At 38.5% G+C, this 19,174-nt stretch overlaps 5 protein-coding genes across 5 annotated transcripts; all 5 read right to left on the bottom strand.

The window, feature by feature from the left end:
• Positions 1–29: 29 nt before the first annotated feature.
• Positions 30–1,675, bottom strand: LOC120017276 (transcription factor TCP14-like). Its single transcript, XM_038870449.1, has one exon. The coding sequence runs from the start codon at positions 1,492–1,494 to the stop codon at positions 469–471; it is 1,026 nt and encodes a 341-aa protein (XP_038726377.1). The 5' UTR covers positions 1,495–1,675; the 3' UTR covers positions 30–468.
• Positions 1,676–3,916: 2,241 nt separating this feature from the next.
• Positions 3,917–7,761, bottom strand: LOC120017020 (NAP1-related protein 2-like). The gene is made up of 10 exons (XM_038870059.1): positions 7,484–7,761; positions 6,275–6,397; positions 6,126–6,176; positions 5,916–5,987; positions 5,658–5,771; positions 5,509–5,570; positions 4,877–4,937; positions 4,687–4,743; positions 4,530–4,574; positions 3,917–4,261 (listed from the first exon to the last, which is right to left on the bottom strand). Exons 1-10 carry the CDS (start codon positions 7,616–7,618, stop codon positions 4,193–4,195), a joined length of 789 nt encoding a protein of 262 aa, XP_038725987.1. The 5' UTR covers positions 7,619–7,761; the 3' UTR covers positions 3,917–4,192.
• A 1,260-nt stretch (positions 7,762–9,021) lies between these two features.
• On the bottom strand, positions 9,022–10,719 carry LOC120016813 (protein PHYTOCHROME KINASE SUBSTRATE 1-like). The gene is made up of 2 exons (XM_038869733.1): positions 10,528–10,719; positions 9,022–10,394 (listed from the first exon to the last, which is right to left on the bottom strand). Exons 1-2 carry the CDS (start codon positions 10,582–10,584, stop codon positions 9,255–9,257), a joined length of 1,197 nt encoding a protein of 398 aa, XP_038725661.1. The 5' UTR covers positions 10,585–10,719; the 3' UTR covers positions 9,022–9,254.
• Positions 10,720–10,894: 175 nt separating this feature from the next.
• Positions 10,895–15,948, bottom strand: LOC120016812 (probable methyltransferase PMT2). Its single transcript, XM_038869732.1, has 7 exons — positions 15,626–15,948; positions 14,396–15,053; positions 13,997–14,207; positions 13,472–13,760; positions 12,641–13,030; positions 11,800–11,877; positions 10,895–11,443 (listed from the first exon to the last, which is right to left on the bottom strand). Exons 2-7 carry the CDS (start codon positions 15,038–15,040, stop codon positions 11,212–11,214), a joined length of 1,845 nt encoding a protein of 614 aa, XP_038725660.1. The 5' UTR covers positions 15,041–15,053; positions 15,626–15,948; the 3' UTR covers positions 10,895–11,211.
• A 480-nt stretch (positions 15,949–16,428) lies between these two features.
• Positions 16,429–18,979, bottom strand: LOC120016637 (activating signal cointegrator 1). Its single transcript, XM_038869495.1, has 4 exons — positions 18,791–18,979; positions 17,395–18,087; positions 17,206–17,304; positions 16,429–16,938 (listed from the first exon to the last, which is right to left on the bottom strand). Exons 1-4 carry the CDS (start codon positions 18,938–18,940, stop codon positions 16,663–16,665), a joined length of 1,218 nt encoding a protein of 405 aa, XP_038725423.1. The 5' UTR covers positions 18,941–18,979; the 3' UTR covers positions 16,429–16,662.
• Between the last annotated feature and the right edge of the window lie 195 nt (positions 18,980–19,174).

Raw genomic sequence — 19,174 nt, 5'->3', positions numbered from 1 at the left:
TAGAGAGAGAGAGAGAGAGAGGAGCAAAGTAGCAAACACAGAAACTCAACTGTTATATCCTTTTCACTCTTCAGTCTTTTACACAAACTTTGTGGCCATTTTCACTGCTAGAGACAGAACAAATAATGCTAGTTACCGCTTACACACGCATATATATGTTATAAGAGTCATTTTGTTCGACACTAGTAAGAATTTTTTCAAAAAACAAAAGAAACCCCAATGACTGAAATGAGATTTTTTTGCCAGTAACAACACTCATGTGTGTGTCCTCCTTTGCTCTCAAAAACCCTAAATTTAACAGCCTCATCATAATCTCACACACATGCACATACACTCACAAATAAGAAGAATTAATCTTGGAAGATTAATCAATCAATTAAATCTCAAAATCAAACCTTGCGTGTGTGGTAATATTTAACAAAGAAAACCCACACAATTGGAGGACAATGTCGATCCATCGATGATGATTTATTCTTGATGAGTACTCGTCCTGTCATGCTGATCATCTCCATATCCACCACCGCCACTACTCGAACCAAGTTGTTGTTGTTGCTGCCCGGGTAATAACGCCATCGGAGCCGGAAAATTCATGAAATGCAAGCCACCGGACATATTATTGCTCCTATACAAACCACTAGCATTAGTATTATTGTCAATTGAAGGGATTGACCAAATGGGTTCTCCACTCATGATTTGATTACTCGAATTCGCAAGAATCCAGAAATTTCCAGGAAGTTGTCCTTGATTCGCAGGAATCGAACCGATACTACTCGATTGGAGCATGTAATTAGTCCCCATTTGATGCCCTGAATCTTCCTCAGATGTCCTCCTCTGGTTCTTCCTCCCAATACTTTCTTGATCTTGATCTGTTTCTAGTGAATTAGTACTGCTTTCTTGTTTGGCACCGAACATGGCATTCACGTTGCCGGATGCGAAATTGAGAAATGTCGGCGTGTTCTTCAGAGAGAATAAGCTTCTGCTGTGCTGTGCGAAAGTGGGATTGAAGGATGCGGATCTTAGTTGAGAAGGAACGGACATGGTGGAGCCAGAGCTGCGGAGAGATATGTTTAGGGATGTGAAATTAGCAGGGATTGTACCGGTTCCCGTGGCGGCGACAACTGCGGGTTCTGCCTGTTGTAGTAGCCACTCGATTGTTTCGCCGTCCGATTTGTGGCCTAATTCCCTTGTCAGCTGGAAAACCCTGGCGGCGCAGAGTGCAGGCATGCGAATTCTGCGTCCACGGCCGTCGACCTTCGTGTGGCGATCCTTTGTTGATGTACGCTTTGGTGGTGGCTTTTTGGAGGCTTCAGCCGTGTTGGTGGTGTTTGGTTCGGTGGAGATAATTGGGAGAGAAGGATAGGAGGAGGAGCATGGCTGCTCTTCCTCTTTCTTTTCGAGCAATTGGAATGGGAAAATATTGCCGCGGTGGTGGTGGTGGTGGTGGTGGTGGAGGTGGAGAGGGAGGGGATGATCATCACTGCCTCCTCCATCCATAATAGCATGAAAAAAGAAAGTGGCTTTGGTTGGTCTAATAAGTAGTATGAGCTAGCTAGGGTTGAAGGGTTTAGTAGTTTAATATATGGCTTTGGTGGGTCAAGACTCTAGACTCACTCTTGTTTAGGAGAACTGAGAGAGAGGGAGAGGAGATAAGAGAGGAGGAGGAGGGAGGAAGAAAGCAAGCTTTAAGCAACAAAGACAATGAGTGGGAATTATATGGGTGAGCTTTAAAAAGCTAAAAAATTTGACCTTTAATTTTGGAAAAGAAATTGCTTTATTGATATGTATGTATTTGCATTGGACTTGTCATTATTTCTTTTGGAAGAATTTAAAATAAAAATCTAAAAAAGTTATAATTTTGTGAATATTATTGATGAGGTTTTCTTTTTATTGTGGTTGGACAGGTCCTTTGGTTCAGAATCCACGTGAGATGCTCTTTTCATGATTCAATCCATAAAGAAAGACAATGGTGGTGGCATAGAGAAGAGAAGAGAGGGCAATCCCAAGTCAAAGAAATAATATTTAGAGGAGTTGGAAAGGAAATATTGCAAAGGTTGCTAGGGTCTCATCTTCATTCAACTCATCATTTCATCTTCCCCTTTGTTCCCAACTTTGGGATACCTCTACGTGTCACTTTATTTTTTTTAGGGTTTTGATTTCTTTTGCAACTTTAATTCCTTCTCTCTCTAGACTAAAAAGAAATTACAACAAATTAAAAGAAAAACAAAACATGATGACAAAATGGAAAACAAGAATATTTAATTTGTATAGTAGACGCTAGAGAAAATAAAAATATATTTGAACCCAAGAACACATATATAGAATGATAGAAAGACTGTATATGAAACTCGCGATGTTAATATTGATAATCTCTGCGAAGAACTAGCTAGAAATGGTATCAGTTCAAGACTTCAAGTGTGAGTAAACTTCTTTTCAATATATATATCTATATATAGAATTTAAGTATATAGATAGCTACTCGAGCATGTATGCACTACTAGAGTTGATTTGTCAGATGAGATAATGGAGTATATTGACACACCATTTAATTTCTTGGAACTTGTTTGATATGCTCTACATCACTACATACATATAGCAATATGCAAAATGGAGTAATTATTTTGATGGTTGTAGTTATGTAATTTTCAATCACTATACAACACCACTTAAAGAAGCAACTTGTGTGAAGAAAAAACATGCATATAGAGAAACACATATACATAATATGTATGTGTATGTGTATGTATATGTATGTATAGATGTTGAGGTATGACTATGACAGTCTATTTATAGGGTTATAGCTGCATAAGACGAGATACCAGTTTCGAAAAACACCTCCAATTTGCAAGTAGAGATATATAGTTTGACGCTAAAAGCGGCTCCTTTAGGAGAAAATATTCGGTGATCGTAAAACATGACGTCATTAGTTGATATATATATATATATATATATATATGGATCCCCAACATGTCTAATCTTGTTCAGCCTAGGTGTTTTAATATATATATATAGTTATTAATGGACGAGAAATTATTCAATGGTGGCACACCATGTCTAATCTTGTTCGGTCTAGGTGTTTTTTTTTTGGTTAGTATTTAAGATTCTTTATTTTGGGGTGTTATATGATACAAGGGCTCCGGGAGGGGGAGGGAGGTAAGAAAAATTACCAACTTGATTCTTAATCGAAGTGTTATATAGATGCTGATGATAAAGATGGTGTCAATTTACAAGCGGTTTGTGGCAATGCATCAGTAGTTGAGAATGGAGATAAGTAGTTTCCAATTCAATTTTTAAAAATGCACCAATCACCAGTGAATTAGTACCGTCTCATTGGTTTTGATAATATCAACATAGACAATGGTTTGACCAACAGACGGCCTAAATTCGAGCCCATATCGAATGATCAAATAGATAAATTTGTATAGCATCCTTCCCGATTATCCCAAAAAAAAAAGTATTAAATGCTTTTTTAAAGGAAACTCCATATGAATAGAACTTGACATGTGCAACCTCACTTATTTCTTTATATTAGAGTTCAAAACAAGAGATGGAATATTGATGAGCTGTAGAGACAGAATATGATAAGACGTCTGCAGTAGTCGTCCTCTTCAACTAGAAAACATAATTGTGGAAGGTAGCCTAGCATGTGGTCTCAAGAGAAGGAAGCAGAATTGGCTACCGTCTTAAGTCTCCCTCCCTCACATTCATGACAAACCAGGTCCACAATTCTTCATTTATAGGACAAAACAAAGAAAAAACCATTACCCTGTCCGATGTCGGCACACCATCGATTGCTAGCTGCCTCTCTTGGTTGCATTCTTGTTAGTTATATATAGTTAAAGCATTGATTTGATTGCCTATATTTTACTCCTTTTCTCATTGGTAATATGTTTACCATAAACAAAAAAAAAGAAAAAAAAAGACAATATACCGTTTTAATCTAAGAGTAAGAGACACAAAATATAATAACGCCATAGCCTTTGACTAAACCAAGGAAGCTACTAATTATAGCATTTAGTCGCCTACACGAGATAGAAAGCGCTATCATAACAGTAGGGGTAGGTTGGACACTCCCCTCCATGAGCTGAGATAAGCAAAACAACTAGAGACAACTCTACACAAGCTCATTCATACCAAGGAGAGATGGATAACACAAGTAATTCCCCAAGTGAAGAGGACATGATAATGTCTGCTGTCATTTTTCATCCTCATCATCTTCATCCTGATCGTCATCATCCTCATCAGAGTCATCACCATCCTTTCCCTGAAAGAAAGAAAAAAAAAAAGGTTGTTCATTAGGTTTCTCTTTTTTCCTGGGGGATTGTTGGGGATTCTGTTAATCGATGAGAACAAAGTGATCGAGGAAAAAGTGACTAGCTTATCAAGTATAGAAAAACAACATAACACATTCATCAAGGTTCAGGCAACATCGGCATTATTAAAATTATAAATTTGTTGGTTCTTCTTCTTTCTTTCTTTTGTGGTTGGGGTGGAGACGGGTGGGGCGAGATTGGAAAAGAACTTTGTTTTACCTCTTCGTCAGCCTCCTCACCATCAAAATCCTCTTCATCAGCCTCCTTCATTAAAACAATAATTGATAGGTTAGAGAAATAAAAGCGTACCAAACAGTTTCACCCCAAATGCAACTTCCACTGGTGGATGTAGGAAGAAAGGAAAAATGAAACTTACAGTATTAAAATAATTAAGGGGATTAGGCCACAGATCCTCCTTGATTATCTCAGCAATCTGAAACTTTCAAATGCATTACTTACAATGGCCTCAATATGGGGGAGGGGACTGGAATAATTTACCATAAATGTAATAATGGCATAAAGCTTCCAATACAAAACAACAAATACAAAGACTAAAGAGGAGTTACCTCATCATGAATCTCATCCACGTCATCCTTTGGTTGAGTATCACTAAACCAGCTAAAGAAGCTGCAATCAACAAGGCATACTTGATTGAGTAAGTTATGTCTTCGTTTTAAGGAAGACACAACATTAACCTAATGGATGTAGTAGATGATCAATCATCTAAAACTCGTAAATTTCCCCCCTTATAGCAAAAGGGATTGCACCTCCTTTATGCCTCTATTAAAGCATGCAAGTTGTCATCTTTCAAAAATAATTAATTGTTCTGAATGGGTGGGAAAAAAACTTTACTAAAGGGCAATAACGAAGTGCACACGAAACAACAAAACAATACAATCGCAATGGGACAAAGAATTAAAAAAAATCAATCTTCCAAATCTATTTACAAAAAGAAAAAATAAAGAGTAAATGTTAAGTTTGCCCTCTTACGTTTAAGGAAAATATATAAATGTGATCATAAAAATCAGAACCTAATGTTCTAAGCAAACTAACTTCAGGATAGTATTCAGTCCTAGAAATGTGACAATCTTTAAGAAAAAATATCTTTAAAACAACAAGATCATCATTGGAATATAAAAATTGGCTGTCTACTGATTTTAAATCTACCCAAAAAAGGCTGATAAATTAAGAAACCAACCTCTCATCGGCTAAAGGTCGCTTGTTCCCTTTCTTGTCATGATTAACTCCATTAGGTATGCCCTTCACAGTTTAATCACATAATTCAATTACTAGAAAAGAACATAAACAAGTTGAATGCATGGGAGTATAGCTAAGATGAGCCCTTACCATGCCTTCCTTCCAATTGATTGATGTAGCAGTAATTTTGGTGGTTCCTTCGTCAAGGAAAGTGAAAGATTTTACAAGCTTTGTGTCTTCAAAATATGGATTTGGCTCAAAGTTCTACGAATTAAAGAATCAGATTTGGAGGCAGGGGCAAAATCATTATCAAGTTTTTTTCTTTTACGGCCCAAATAAAAACCACACAATGTGAAAGAGAATTTTCAAAAAAAAATTTATGGCAAACAAGATATTCATTATACTTACAAATGTGATAGAGTAGCCCGACTTCACATCTTTAAAATCCTCCACTTCCAAGGAAATCAAATGTTTGAATATCTAAAGGGTAACAAAGGCGACAACAATACAAAATCAATACACTTGACATGACATAAGTAAACAAGCAGCTCATTTGAAGAGTAAGAAAGATAAGTGCACAAGTATATCTTAAATTCATAAAAATTAAGAGCACCAAACCTTTTGATCCTCTTCAGTCAGAAGCTCACCAAGAGCAGGATGACTTAAGAACTGCCAAAACGCAAGCAAGGTCAAATTAAATTCTGTAATATAAAAAATACACATAATATATGTACTAACGAGCAAACAAACAATGAGAGATCCCTTACAGCAGTTAACCAGAAATCAGGAATAGATTTGACGATCTCGCTTCTCTTATCATAAACTGGCTTACGTATCTCATTATACTTCTGCTCTACTTCCAAGACCTTATCACTTGCCTCCTCATTTATCTAAAAGTAATACAAAAATGCATGTTTACGAACAGTCAATAACAGTATTTTCACATTTTCACTTATGAAGCTTGCAAGTGATATATGCCAAACACCAAATCTAAGAGAACCAAATATAAGTAATACAAAAATGCACATTTACGAAATGTCAATAACAGTATATTTCACTTATGAAGCTTCCAAGTGATATATGCCAAACACCAAATCTGAGAGAACCAAATATGAAAATTAAAACACTCATGCAGATGCAGTATAGAAGAAGTTATATTTCCATAATAAAGTGAATGCATATTAAAAGAAGTGAATAGGTTCACACTCCAAATAACCAACTTATGTGGGGTAAACTCTGCGTACATCATGTCTGTCCCTGACTCCGCTCATTGCGAGAGCCTTGTGCAAGGGAGTTGTTTGCCTACCTTTACCTAGAGTAGCAAACTCTGCACTGAGCCACTGACTACGTAACAAAGACGATGAGGAAAAGAACTGAACAAGAAAGGGGTGTGTTATTAGTGGGCTGACTGGGCTCACTCATTAACTCCACCAAAACTATTTCCCTCTTAAATTATTTATAGGTGCCCTCAACCCAAAATTACTGAAATAAAACATTCAACTCCGAGTGAATTTCTACTTCAGCAATCAGTTTGCACTGCAAATTAGCACTACCCAGATACCAAAAGCATTCAAAATCCAAGTTGATAGAACCCAACTGATTAACATTCTGGGGACACTTCATAGACCCGTGAATAGAAATTGCAAGGAGGAAAGTTAGAAAATTCAAAATGGCCAAACGAGAACAAACTGATAATTGTACCAGAAACTCAGATACAGCTCATCTTAACCGAACCCCATTCAACATGGGCAGAATCACTATTTTCTTAAAAACATAGCAGTAGTGATAAATATTAGAAATTGAAACAAAACACAGATGATGAAACACAGCTTTTTGTTACTTCAAAATCCTCTGTTCCGTCGGCAGCAGAATATATGTCACCGTTTGAGCACATAGCATGCATAGACATACACATATAAACGCAAAATATTGACAACTACGAGCCTATTTTCGTACGCACATAGTAGTTTGAATACCTTTTCGAGGTCATCTTGGATCTCCTGGAGCTTTTCAATCGCGAGGACGAGGTCTCCATCAATTTGTTCAGGGTGGCTGTTGTCGTCTTCGCTTTTCTCCGCTACTTTCATCTTCTTTCCCTTGTCCACCACCATCTTCACCCGCTCGGAGGAGAAAGAAAATAAATCCTAACCCTAACAATCTCTCTTCCTGCGTAATTGGCTAAAACCCTAGCCTTTTCCTCTGTATGGTAAGGAGAGGAAGTGAAGGGAGAGAACAAAAGGGTTAGGGTTTTGGAAGTTAGCATCTGTTGTGGCCTTGAGTTTTGTAGGTATAACAATTGACCAATAAATATGTGACAGCTGTTCGTTTTGACAGGGCATTTATGAGATTTGGTTTTTTTCTCTCTCTTCCAAAGTCATGCACTCATGCTACTACTCTAGGAGGGTAATTTCGGGGGTTAAGGGTAGAACTCATCATTTCGTCCGCGGACCTAGATCTAGCCCGGCCCAGGCCCAGGCCCGTGGGCTCAAACCTAATCCAAGCTCAAAATTGTATGGGGTTTGAATAGCTTGACCTTATGTCTCGAGTGGTTTTGGGCTCTATTTCTTGGACTTTGACCCAGTCCAAGAATGATTTGAAATCTCATTGTATCTGTTTCTTGACTTGACATGGTTAGTACCGTGGCGACTCTAGTAAATGTAGTCTATTGGGTGAACCACGTATGTTTCTATTGTCTCTTCTTTAATATTCCTGCAATGTCAATTTCTAACAGTTTTTGACTCTGTAAAACTCATGGTGTGTAGATAACCAAATACCTTGGTCAAGTTGCAGGGTTTGCTTGATAAGTTGAGTTGTGAACCTAACGAGGAAGAAGGACCTATATCTAGATTAAATTAACATGCTTCTCGTCAGTTGCATTCCCTTAGTGAGTCCTGAGTCTCGACACTCCACACAAAAAGAACATCCTCCAATCCACTTTATTAGGTATGCTTCCCTTTCTGTTCAATAAATAGGGTCATTATCAAGGGTGTACAGCCCCATATCTTTTGTTGAATAACTGTACATATATATCATTCAAATACCATATATATAAAGAGTGATTATGTTTGTTTGATAAACCATATTAAGTCTATCTATCATTAATGGCTGCCTTACCCCATGCCATGTGGTCCTTGAAAACAATCTGCCAGTTTCATTCTTTGTTCTGCAATCTACATCGCGACATTCCATCGCGTTGGACTGCTGGCTTTGAGTTATTGGACCTAGAGAACTTATGAAGGAATCAGGCTCGGTTATTCAGTCTTTATTGCGTATGGGGTTCCATGTTCTCCTTTCTTTCAGCATTTAAGATTGGTTGTTTTCAGTGGTTTTGTTTCTTGATCAACTATGCTGGAAAACATTAGCGATCCACCGGACGAGTTTATTTTTCTGAATCATTCATGTATATCAGGATTCCTGTTTTTAGGTCTCATCACCAGAACAGATGAATCCACATTCTCCTTTTGTGTTTGTGAGTTGTTGCCTGTTGTGCATTTTGATGACATGAAGATAGATATAGCTGTAAACATATTTTTATTCACATTAAGAACAAATAGCAAGAAAAGTTACTTCCATGGATTAAGCTACAATTTCACCTTTTGAATCCACACCACTACCATATCTATATGTTTATCCACAATCACCGGCCGTCACGCTTCGCCATACTCTATCAGCTTATGACATGACTTCCTCACTGGCATCAAACAGTTTATATGTCCTTTGATTCTGCTGTTGCTGGGATTTGCATTTTCATTTGATTTTGTATGCATTTTCTGCAACTCTTACTGCTTTGTGGCTCTTGCACCCCAGTAAGCTGCTTGGGCGGCTTCTTTGCGGCGTCAAGGATTTGGTTGCAGCTAATTCACTTGGTTTTGTTGCCAAGCGAGGACCTTCAGGCCTTCCTGCCATTTTCATTTTGTAGTAATCCGAGACAGCGGAGAAATCTGTAACACTGGCTGCTGCAATACTCCACTCGATTCTTCTTTTTTCACTTGGCTCATATGTAGTCGTAATAGAGGTCATAAAGCTCGAATCATAGTGGGGTTTTCGACTGCCGGATAGATTCTCTATCTCAAACAGATCTGAACTTCCTTCACTTTCTACGTCTGCATAAAGCTGGCTGCTCGCGGAACTAATTGTGATGTTTTGGGATTTAGGAATGGCATCCCAAGTTAACATAGACAGCTTCCTCTCCAGGTACCATTGTACGTCTCCCTTCTTTATAATCTTCGAACCAAACATCTCTAGCTCTTCTTCCTCTCCATTCCTTTCTTCTTTCAACAGCTTTTTAATATTCAATCTTTGCATCCCAGAATGCTTTTCTCTGTTCACAGGGATGAACCTCTTGACAGGACTAGGAGCAACTTGGATGGATTGTTTCATGAGTTCTTGTCCATGAACTGCTCCTTCAGGAACATTTTTACGGACAAAAATGGAATCTTCACCCAAACAAGAACGGTTGCAGCCAAAACAGGCTAATATATATCTTCGACTAATCTTCTCTTGCTGACCCTGAGACGAGTTTCTCAAGGAAGATTGTAGCAAAGCAGCTTGACTGTTCCAACTAGCCTCAGAACTCACACTTGGAGTTCCAGGCCTGCTGCTTCTTGGTCCGGTCTGGTGGTAACCAAGCTGCACCTTCTTCGTAATTCCACCCATGCTAGGTGCGTTAATATCTAAAGCTTTCAACTTCTCACCATCCGATTTCACGCTGAAATACTTTTCAGCTGCAAAGACACTGATATCAGCCTCTTTTGTCTTGGTTTTCTCCAAGCTTATTCCAAAGCTCTCTACTGAAGCATTGAGGTAAGAAGAAAACGACGCGTCGTGAATATCAGCTCTCATGATTTTGCTGTCCATGATTTCAGATGTGCTGGTGCTGCTGCTATACTGGGAAAGAGAATCAAAACAAACAAATGGATGAGACACACAAAACCTATATAAATAGACAAGAAAGATGCTGCTAAAGCTTTAAGAAAGAAACAAAGCTCTGATAAGAGTGAAGAAAGGCTAGAGATTTTACTTCTTGATTCCTTAATGAGCAAAGTCCATATAAATAGACCTGTGGGATCTGCAACATTTATTGGACATCACTTGAATTGCCAAATAGTTAGTTATCTGACTAATTTAATGAGCAGAGTCCATATAAGTTGCCCGCTCTCGGATTCTGAGCAGTAATATTAGACGTCAAATGACCACCCACTGCCCGCCCTAGATTGTTGCTTTCATGCCATTTTCTTATGAGAAAACAGAGCATGAGTTCTGAGGCTTGCTGATCATGGTTACACAGCATATTCAGCTCTGTTGAATTTCAACAAGAACAGACTTTCAAATGTGGAACTTTTGCTGCTATAATTTGATGAGTAATCATGAAAAATGAAACCTTAGGATTTCGACAAATAAACATATAACATGAAGAATTCATCATCTTTTTACAGAGAGACAAGGACAAGTGGGCGCGAGGACCACCCATACAAGCGATTTTTTTTTGCGGCCAAGGACAACCTATATATGTTCTGTATATATATCTAACAGAAAAATAAGAGTTGATGCTGCTGATCAATAATAAATACGGCAGAAGCTATTGCCAAACCTCTCAACTGCTAAAAAACTGACGTGTGACAAAATTGTGACCGTGAGATCTGAGTCGAGAAAGTAAGCATTTCCTAACAAAATCACAACTGTTGCATTCCCCTGTTAGTGTCGACTAAGAAGACGTGGCATTGTTTTCTCCTGCAACCCAGTACCGTTTGACTGCAACCAATATTTTCTCAGAGATGAGAGGGCCATCCTCATGATCCACCAATTTGGTATCCCACCTCATTCCTACTGCAATTCTTTTCACCTTGGCCAGCACATCCACTTGATCACGGAATATGACTGATCCTTCAGGTCGCAAAATACGATCCACTTCCAGAAGAATATCTTCTATGCTACACCTGCAACAGGTTGCATATAAATAAAACAAACTCCTAAAACACCTTCGCATGCAATAAAACCTTATGTACTGATAGAAAAGGTCATCTTTGGTTCTTGACAGCTCCTCTCTCTCTCTCTCCCCCCCCAGAAGCAAGAGAAATATGATCTGACATATATAAGCCATTTATAACTCCGAGATAGTTCCCAAAACTGCATAGAATCTAAAATTACAATAGATATATGCTAGTAACTCAAAATACAATCATTGAAGTCATTTTTCATATTTTAATAGAAGAACAACATTCAAAACAAATTTTCGATTAGTAGTAATAGATTTTCACAAAGAAAATACCTAAAGAGTCCAGCAAATACTTACTTATCCTTATACAAGCTGAAAAGACCATATCCATGAATAAGGTCATAAGTCCTTGGGTAAGTGGAGAAGGCTTCACACCTGACCAAAAAACAGACAGATTACGAAAAAAGGAAAACTGCAAAAGAAGTAACAACTGAAACATATGAAAGCAAGAAAGGATCCACTGACACTTCAACTGGCCACAAAGAGACAATTAGTCAAAGCTAGGACTAAACTACACCTCCAAATTAGCTGGAATTAATTTGCACATGAAGGTTTCTTCTCATTACAAGGCCTTTACTAATGATGATTTGTAGCCTAACTCTGATGATAAATCCTGTTTGAGCCTTAAGGCCTAAATTAATATCATAATATGCATCAAATTCAACTAATGAGGGGGAGTGATTCCAAAGGGGAAAGGCGGAGTCTTCAGGGTAGGTGCATGAGAAAAATAATAAAAGGATTTAAGGCAAGTACTGCTAAGTCTATATTAAGGGTAAGAGATGCTATAAGAACTATCAGACGAATCAGAGAACGGATAAAAAGTGGCAACAAGAAGATACTAAAGTGTAAGACTTTGGTGTCCTATTCAACCTCATTTTTAAGGAGGAGCTGAATAAAGAATTTCACACTAACCCAAATGGCTGGGACAGAAGTCTCAATGCAGGAAGACACAACAAAAAAACGTAATAGGACATGTGAGAACGGACTCAACATACTAAGTAAGGATCATTATACTCAGGATTGGATAATGGTTATTTAAGTAAGCATAAGCTTGTGGCTATTTAAATTGGCATTTCTCAATAACCCTAGGATCAAGTAATCAGAAAAACAACAAAATAGAAAGATAGTCTGCAGATACCAATCATGATATATGCCAATCAATCCACGCTCGTATATGACGCCAAGAGTGTCTCTCTCAGCAATGATAGGCATAACATTCATAACCCACAATTTAGAAGATTCAAGAGCAGCAGCAAAGCTTCCAAGACCAGCATTCATGTCCATGATGTTGCGGTACCTCCCTGAGTCCATGATTTTGTTAATCCTTTTATAAGCGTTCAAATGTTTTTTCCATAATAGGTTGTCCTCCCGGAATGACGCTGCAGACACTCCAGGGATCAGGCCACTTGATATCCTGGAAGGAACAGCTTTTAGTCTCTCTGAGAATGGCCTCCATTCCCCACCAGCAGCTTCATCTTCCCCAGAAGTCTCCGGATAAGGAGTCACACATGCCTCCATTTGCTTGTACCTGTCCACCAGAAAAGGAGCAATAATCAAGAGGAAAACTAAAAGACGTGATAATTTTTTTACCTAATGACTATATGTCAGAATGTCTCTTTTAAAAACATTTTCGACCCGAATAGTTTAGCATTCTCAAAAAAAAAAAATTCTGTGTATACACTATCATATCGTGTTTGCAAGACAAAAGGAACAACTACAAAATGGATAGATTTTATTCCAAACAACATTGTCTAATTACCACTATGAGTATTAATAACCATAAATTTTGCAAACACGATACCTACACCAGCATATGTTACAATATAAATGTTATTTTTAAGTCACCAGCAATTGGATTTGGTCCAGAAGCAGAGCATCTAACTCCTGTCCAATGAAAAGCCTTTTTTCGTGGGCCGATAAATGCAAACATGCTTGATAGACCAAAGAGAAATTGGATAAAGTTCAATACCAGACATCATCTGCATTACTGGATTCACACATAGTGCGTTGAGAACCTTGTTCACGACAATAATCGTAATTTATTCTTTTCTTCCATATGGCTATTTCGCCCATCTCATATTTCTTTTCCCAACAAAGAAGTTTGGCTGTCTCTTCAATTTTCCGCTGCTCCTCCTCAAGTTCCTCTCTAGGACGCTGCCATGCCTGATAGTTATTCCTCCAGTTTATGGGAGGACCAGAAAGCACCCAGTAACCACCAGGTCTAAGAACTCGATCAACCTCCATCATATACATTCCATCTGCATGAAGAAGTCAAGTGTCATTTTTACAAATATTTTGAAAGCTCTATATAGTGAAAAAAAATACGTAATGAACACGGTTGAGGATAAAAAAACATAGAAACAGGAAAAAACACAGAGTACAAAAGTGCTGAGCTTGATAAAAATGTTGTGTCATCTGTCAAAACACATGCAATCACAGGCACTGAGATTGATTTGGAAATTTATCTTCATATCAAAATCTGTAGTTGAATTACCATTTGCACCCCATGGAATTAAGCAACGAGAACAATGAGCCATGTCAAAGGATCTAGAAGGATATGGCAGCTTTATAGTTCCTAGAACACCAATAACTGCTGGGACACCTCTTTCCAAAGCGAATTGAACTTGGGCCTCATGAGAGTCTCTTGGAGCGAATGACATGGCAATAACATTTTTCTTGAACAGATATGCTCCAAAACTTGCAACCTACGACACACAAATGGGCAATAAATCAACTGAAATTCATAATAACAAAGGAGCAATAGGTTAGCTTTTTAAGAAAGAAAAACTCTAAAAATCAAGACAAACATAACAAGCATATTCATTACTGAAGTCAGGCATTGCGAAATGCCAGCAATGCAGGAAAAGCAACAGAGAGCATTATCTTGGCTTACCCCACAACCAGTGTCTAAAGCAGTTCTGACCAACCCATTATCCATTGGGATGACAGATGCAAGTTCATTGATATACGCATCTGCACCATGAGGAAATTGTGTTCCTCCCCCAGGGAATCTAAACACATTGCCTTCATATTGAATCCAATTCTGAATAGCTTTCTCAATGGTCAAGCTCTTATATGGTGCATTGGCATAAGGTACATAGTCACGACTAGTTGGCCATGGAAATGGTGTCACATATCCCTTTGGTGCAGGAATAAGACAATGAAGTTTCTCTTCTTCAGGAGGGCAATGTCGTTCCCTGTAGTTCATATTTTCTCGCGGGAATGTCATTGCCCTCATTTGATCTTGGCATGGCGTATAGTCAATGTAATGATCGTCACATGGCTTAATCTCCCTCACTTCAGATTCAGAACCATCATCCGTCCTGCCATCAGCATCATGATGTGTCTCATAATTCAGATTTGAGAGTATGGTGCAGTCTGTCTGTCTGGTAATCTTTGCAGCTATGCTGTCACCCTTCCCAAACCCACTGTGTTGCCATGCCCCCAGGATATAAAAGAAACCACATAAACCAGCTACAATGAAGATGGACACTGAACTCCTCGTTCTATTGTCTCCCGAATTCCCTTTCGTTGCCATTATGTCACAGATGCTATACAGCAAATCAAAAGTGAAGGCAAAACACAAGTCAGATGAGTCCATACTCCATATCTAAGAAGAAAACGAAGACAACAAACCAATTAATTTGACCGTCACCAACAAATATTCCTCTCAACATAAGACAAGTCATATGGAATATGAAAATTGCGTAGTAGAAAAAGATCGAGTGAACCAAAGAAAGTCAACCTTTCATGAACGATCATTCAAATGATTCCTATAATTGTTACCAGGACGAGAATCCATCAGCAGGCTAAAATGTAGGAATACCCTTGAGCAAGTAAAATTCCGACTTGAATACAACAAACTTAGATCCGTGATAAGTTTCAAGTACATCTAACACAACTATCCAGCTTAATTAAATCAACAAGAGTTCTTCCTTAATTGGTAATTTAACTTAATTACACATAATTTCCTTCAATTTTCACAGCAATCAAACAACATAAAAGAAACATGTCGCAAGAATCACAAACGAAAGGGTGCGAGCCAGGGAATCAATTATCACAAAAACGAAAAAGTATTGAATCATTAACAGATCCATCCAAGCTGAGAATAGAGTACTCTTACAGTGAAAGTTAGGAACTTTAGCGTGATCAAATCAGAAGGGCATCGTAATTTATCCTGCGGAGAGAAAGAAGAAAGAAAGAGTGTGCGTTGATGCAAAATGCAGGTGAGAAGTGAAATGAAGAATCGGATTTTGGAGAGAAAACAGAGGCAGGTGGTGATGATCTATCTCAAAGTCACCCAACTCCTTACTTTCGATGTTTCAAAATCTTGAGCGAATATCTTTGATTCTGTTGTACATCGCCAGTTATCCCAATCGGGTGCTTTAGAAACACTGTATGAAGATTACAACTTCACCAATCATGTCCCGAGTCCTGACATAGATGTTCTTGTTATTGACCGGAAAGTTCAAAGCTGCAAACTATTAGTTTTGACCTTTTCTTCGATAATCTCAACGTATATTGAATTATTGATAATAATAACAAAAAAAGAATAATAGGGACGTAAATCACCCAAAAGCCCTCTTACTACATATAATGATTTGGTTTTATGAATACCATGATAGCATAGCGCAAGAAGCTTTGGTTTTATTCATGGAAATGAGATGTAGGAATATTGGATATGACCGAGTGCCATTGATCAGTTTGATTTTGCCGAGTGGTAATATCAGAAACATTCATATGGGGAAGGTAATTCAGGGGTATATATGCTAGTTACCGGGATGGAGATTACTAATTTTACCGGCACCCTGCTTGATTTGATTCATGGGTATGTTGAATGTGGAAGGAATTCTGAGGCTTTAGGCCTCTTCAAGCTGGAGTAACAATGGCAGGACTAATATCTCTGCTTACACGAAATCTGGAGAGTTTCATAATGCCTCTTTATATTCACTCAAAACTACTCCCGAAGCAAGACTCTTGCTTTAATCCCAGGAACAAAAAAAATGAGCTTGGCAAGCACATGAAGCATAAATGAAGAAGAACCAACTTGTACTTGTAGTAACCATGACATTAACCTCTAATCGTAATTCAGAAAACATTCAAAATAATCTCCCAGTAGCAAACATCCATTTACTTAAAGACCTCGCCACGCCTTCCCATTTAAGCCGTTGTTAACTTGTTGTCGTTCATAAGATATTTCAATCCATTGTTCTCATGCTGCACTCTCCCAGTGATTTCCAGGCATAAGCCGTTGGACAGGCTCTTGCTTGGTAGTTTACCCCTATCAGGGTTCTTACTGGAGTCGGGAGCCACAAAATGGGGTTGTATTTTAAGAGTTGGGTTTGGTTTAATACGGTTTGCTTCTCTTTCATCTTGTGGGCGTAATATTCTGTCCTCTGATTGTAATTCTGATATTTCATCTTCATTTAACAATACCTACAAAGCACAAATTTTGCATGTCAAACAGGGGAATAACAACAAAATACTTTTGCTAAAATTGAATATTATTATAAGAGAAGAAAATGCAGAAACCCAAGGGCAGTAGAAATACTTTTGCTTCTAGTAGGATAAAAAGACAATGGAAAAGTCCTATCCATGCCAAATCCTCAACAAAAATTTGCACTGGAAAAATTATCCAGTAAAAAGACTTATCATGAAAGAAAAATAAAGAAAACAAGAGACCATTTGTAGAGCAAAAAATACCTTGCGGCCAAATAAATCAAATGTCACAACCACTTTGCTCCGTTTGGCCCGTGCAGCTTCTTCAATCTCCTCTCGTTTCTTCTTTAACAGTTCCCTCTCCTGCAAAGAGAAAACATTATAAAAGATGCTTTTCAAGAGTTTGTAGAACCAAGTGTGCTTGGAACTATTTGGGAACGAGATATGAAATACCTCTGGAGAAAGCCAACCGTTCCCTTCAATTTCATAGTAATCGCTTTGGTCATCTATAACGGTTGTACGTGCAGCAGAGTTCCGGTCATATTCAACTAGCCTTTTTGCATAGGCTTCTGCTGCTACCTCAGCATCCGACAACAGAGGTAAACCATCTTCCAAACCAGCATATGTGCTCCCTTCCCTCAGTACAAGCACACCACAGAAACTGCATGGCCCCTCCCCCTCTTGTTCACATACTATCTTGCCACAAGATAAACAATTGCTCACCAGGCTGTGCCGGCGGGCTTGGCAAGAGCATGGTTTCCCTTGTTGGAATACAACTGAACCTTTAGCAGCCTCCGCAAGTGAAATAACTTTCCCAGATTTCTTCTTCTTAGAACCACTTTGGTTTCCTTTATGTGTAGTTTTTGATTCAGCAGTCAAAGAGACTGTACTCTTTTCGGGATCAGCTGGATTGCTGGACATGGTGACCCTTTTTTGTTCAGTCCTATAACCGGGGACCATAACCTCTTTCTGTCCTTTGAGTGGCATCTTCACTCCACTTGCAGAATGTTCATTTGATGGTGGTTTGACATAGGCATGTAATTTTGATGTAGAAGCATCTGACGTGCTGCCTCCAATATTTGAAGGACCTCTCCGCAGTAAATATTCCTCAATCACACTTTTACCAATTTCCTGACCAATAATATTCTGTAGGAGGAATAAAAAAGAAATAGGAAAACTTCTCAAAAGGGTGCTGCAAGAAAATATTTCTTCCTGCATAGAATAACATGCTTTCCTTTCCTAGTTTACTTGGATTAGGGTAGTCAAGTATTGCATGCTCTCAATCATGTCGATTGAGTGCAGCGCATTCAATGAACTACGTCACGCGTTATGGCTAAACAGTCATTGAATAATCTCACAGTTTCAAACTTTTGAGCAATACATAGCATCCTATTTTCATATACAGCCAAAAAAAAGGGGGTTAAGAAGGAGAATTCTCAGAAACTTGCTCTTTCTTTGTAAAGTTGCCCTCACGAATAATTCAATTGCAGGTGACGTACAGTTGGCAAAACAAGAGGATGCCCAGTTAGCTTTCATTATCGAAGAAAATCAACATGCCCTTCATTGTGTACCCTAGACCTTATTTTATGGTAGAAAGAATAGGAGCTGAGTACAATCTTGAATATACAATTGAAACCCAACAAACCCAATAATGAACACTACCCAGGACAACCATGGCAAGAGGGCAATAGATTGCAAGCAAAAACACAAAACAAAACAGTGTAATCTATGACAACAACAACAACGATTACAAATTATCAAGATAGAGTGAAATTCAAAGGACACAAAAGGGCAGATACTACAGAAATTGAAAGAAACAAAAAAGCATAAAATAAGTAAAAGAAATTACGTCCAGATACTCTTTGGCGTCGAGAGGTTCAGCGAGGTCGCAATAAGAGACTAAGCCGGAGATTATGTCTCTATCCAAATCCAGACCCGTCTCCACCTTCTTGCACAGATCAACCAACGCGTTCTCAAGCCACTGTCCCGGAGACTCCATCTCTGCGAGAACTAGAGAGATGTCAAATCGGCAAGGAGAAGAGAGTACTCGTTTCCTTTCCTTCCGTTTCGCTTTAAATACAAGCGAAAGTACAGGCACTATTCGACTGGCTTGGATTCGGGTTTCAAACGGGTTCGATTTAGACCCGTAACTGATACAAAACTAAAACCAGCTACTAGTAACTGTATGGGTTCAACCCGATTATGACCCGTATCCCAATTCAATCCGCTAGAA

The sequence above is a fragment of the Tripterygium wilfordii genome, chromosome 15 (genome assembly GCF_013401445.1).
Source record: "Tripterygium wilfordii isolate XIE 37 chromosome 15, ASM1340144v1, whole genome shotgun sequence".
In the NCBI taxonomy this organism is placed as follows: Eukaryota; Viridiplantae; Streptophyta; class Magnoliopsida; order Celastrales; family Celastraceae; genus Tripterygium; species Tripterygium wilfordii.
This window is presented reverse-complemented; position numbering and strand designations above follow the sequence as displayed.

Coding starts and splice junctions, on each gene's coding strand:
- LOC120017276 (XM_038870449.1), bottom strand. CDS start 1,494: ATGGATGGAGGAGGCAGTGATGATCATCCCCTCCCTCTCCACCTCCAC.
- LOC120017020 (XM_038870059.1), bottom strand. CDS start 7,618: ATGGTGGTGGACAAGGGAAAGAAGATGAAAGTAGCGGAGAAAAGCGAA. Junction 5,571..5,657: donor TCAATTGGAAGGAAGGCATG/GTAAGGGCTCAT, acceptor TAAACTGTGAAG/GGCATACCTAATGGAGTTAA. Junction 4,575..4,686: donor CCCTTAATTATTTTAATACT/GTAAGTTTCATT, acceptor GTTTTAATGAAG/GAGGCTGATGAAGAGGATTT.
- LOC120016813 (XM_038869733.1), bottom strand. CDS start 10,584: ATGTTGCAGATCCCACAGGTCTATTTATATGGACTTTGCTCATTAAGG. Junction 10,395..10,527: donor GCTCATTAAGGAATCAAGAA/GTAAAATCTCTA, acceptor TCTCTTTCCCAG/TATAGCAGCAGCACCAGCAC.
- LOC120016812 (XM_038869732.1), bottom strand. CDS start 15,040: ATGGCAACGAAAGGGAATTCGGGAGACAATAGAACGAGGAGTTCAGTG. Junction 13,761..13,996: donor AATTCCATGGGGTGCAAATG/GTAATTCAACTA, acceptor TTCTTCATGCAG/ATGGAATGTATATGATGGAG. Junction 11,878..12,640: donor ATTGGCATATATCATGATTG/GTATCTGCAGAC, acceptor TTTTTTGGTCAG/GTGTGAAGCCTTCTCCACTT.
- LOC120016637 (XM_038869495.1), bottom strand. CDS start 18,940: ATGGAGTCTCCGGGACAGTGGCTTGAGAACGCGTTGGTTGATCTGTGC. Junction 18,088..18,790: donor ACGCCAAAGAGTATCTGGAC/GTAATTTCTTTT, acceptor TTCCTCCTACAG/AATATTATTGGTCAGGAAAT. Junction 17,305..17,394: donor ACGGTTGGCTTTCTCCAGAG/GTATTTCATATC, acceptor TTCTCTTTGCAG/GAGAGGGAACTGTTAAAGAA.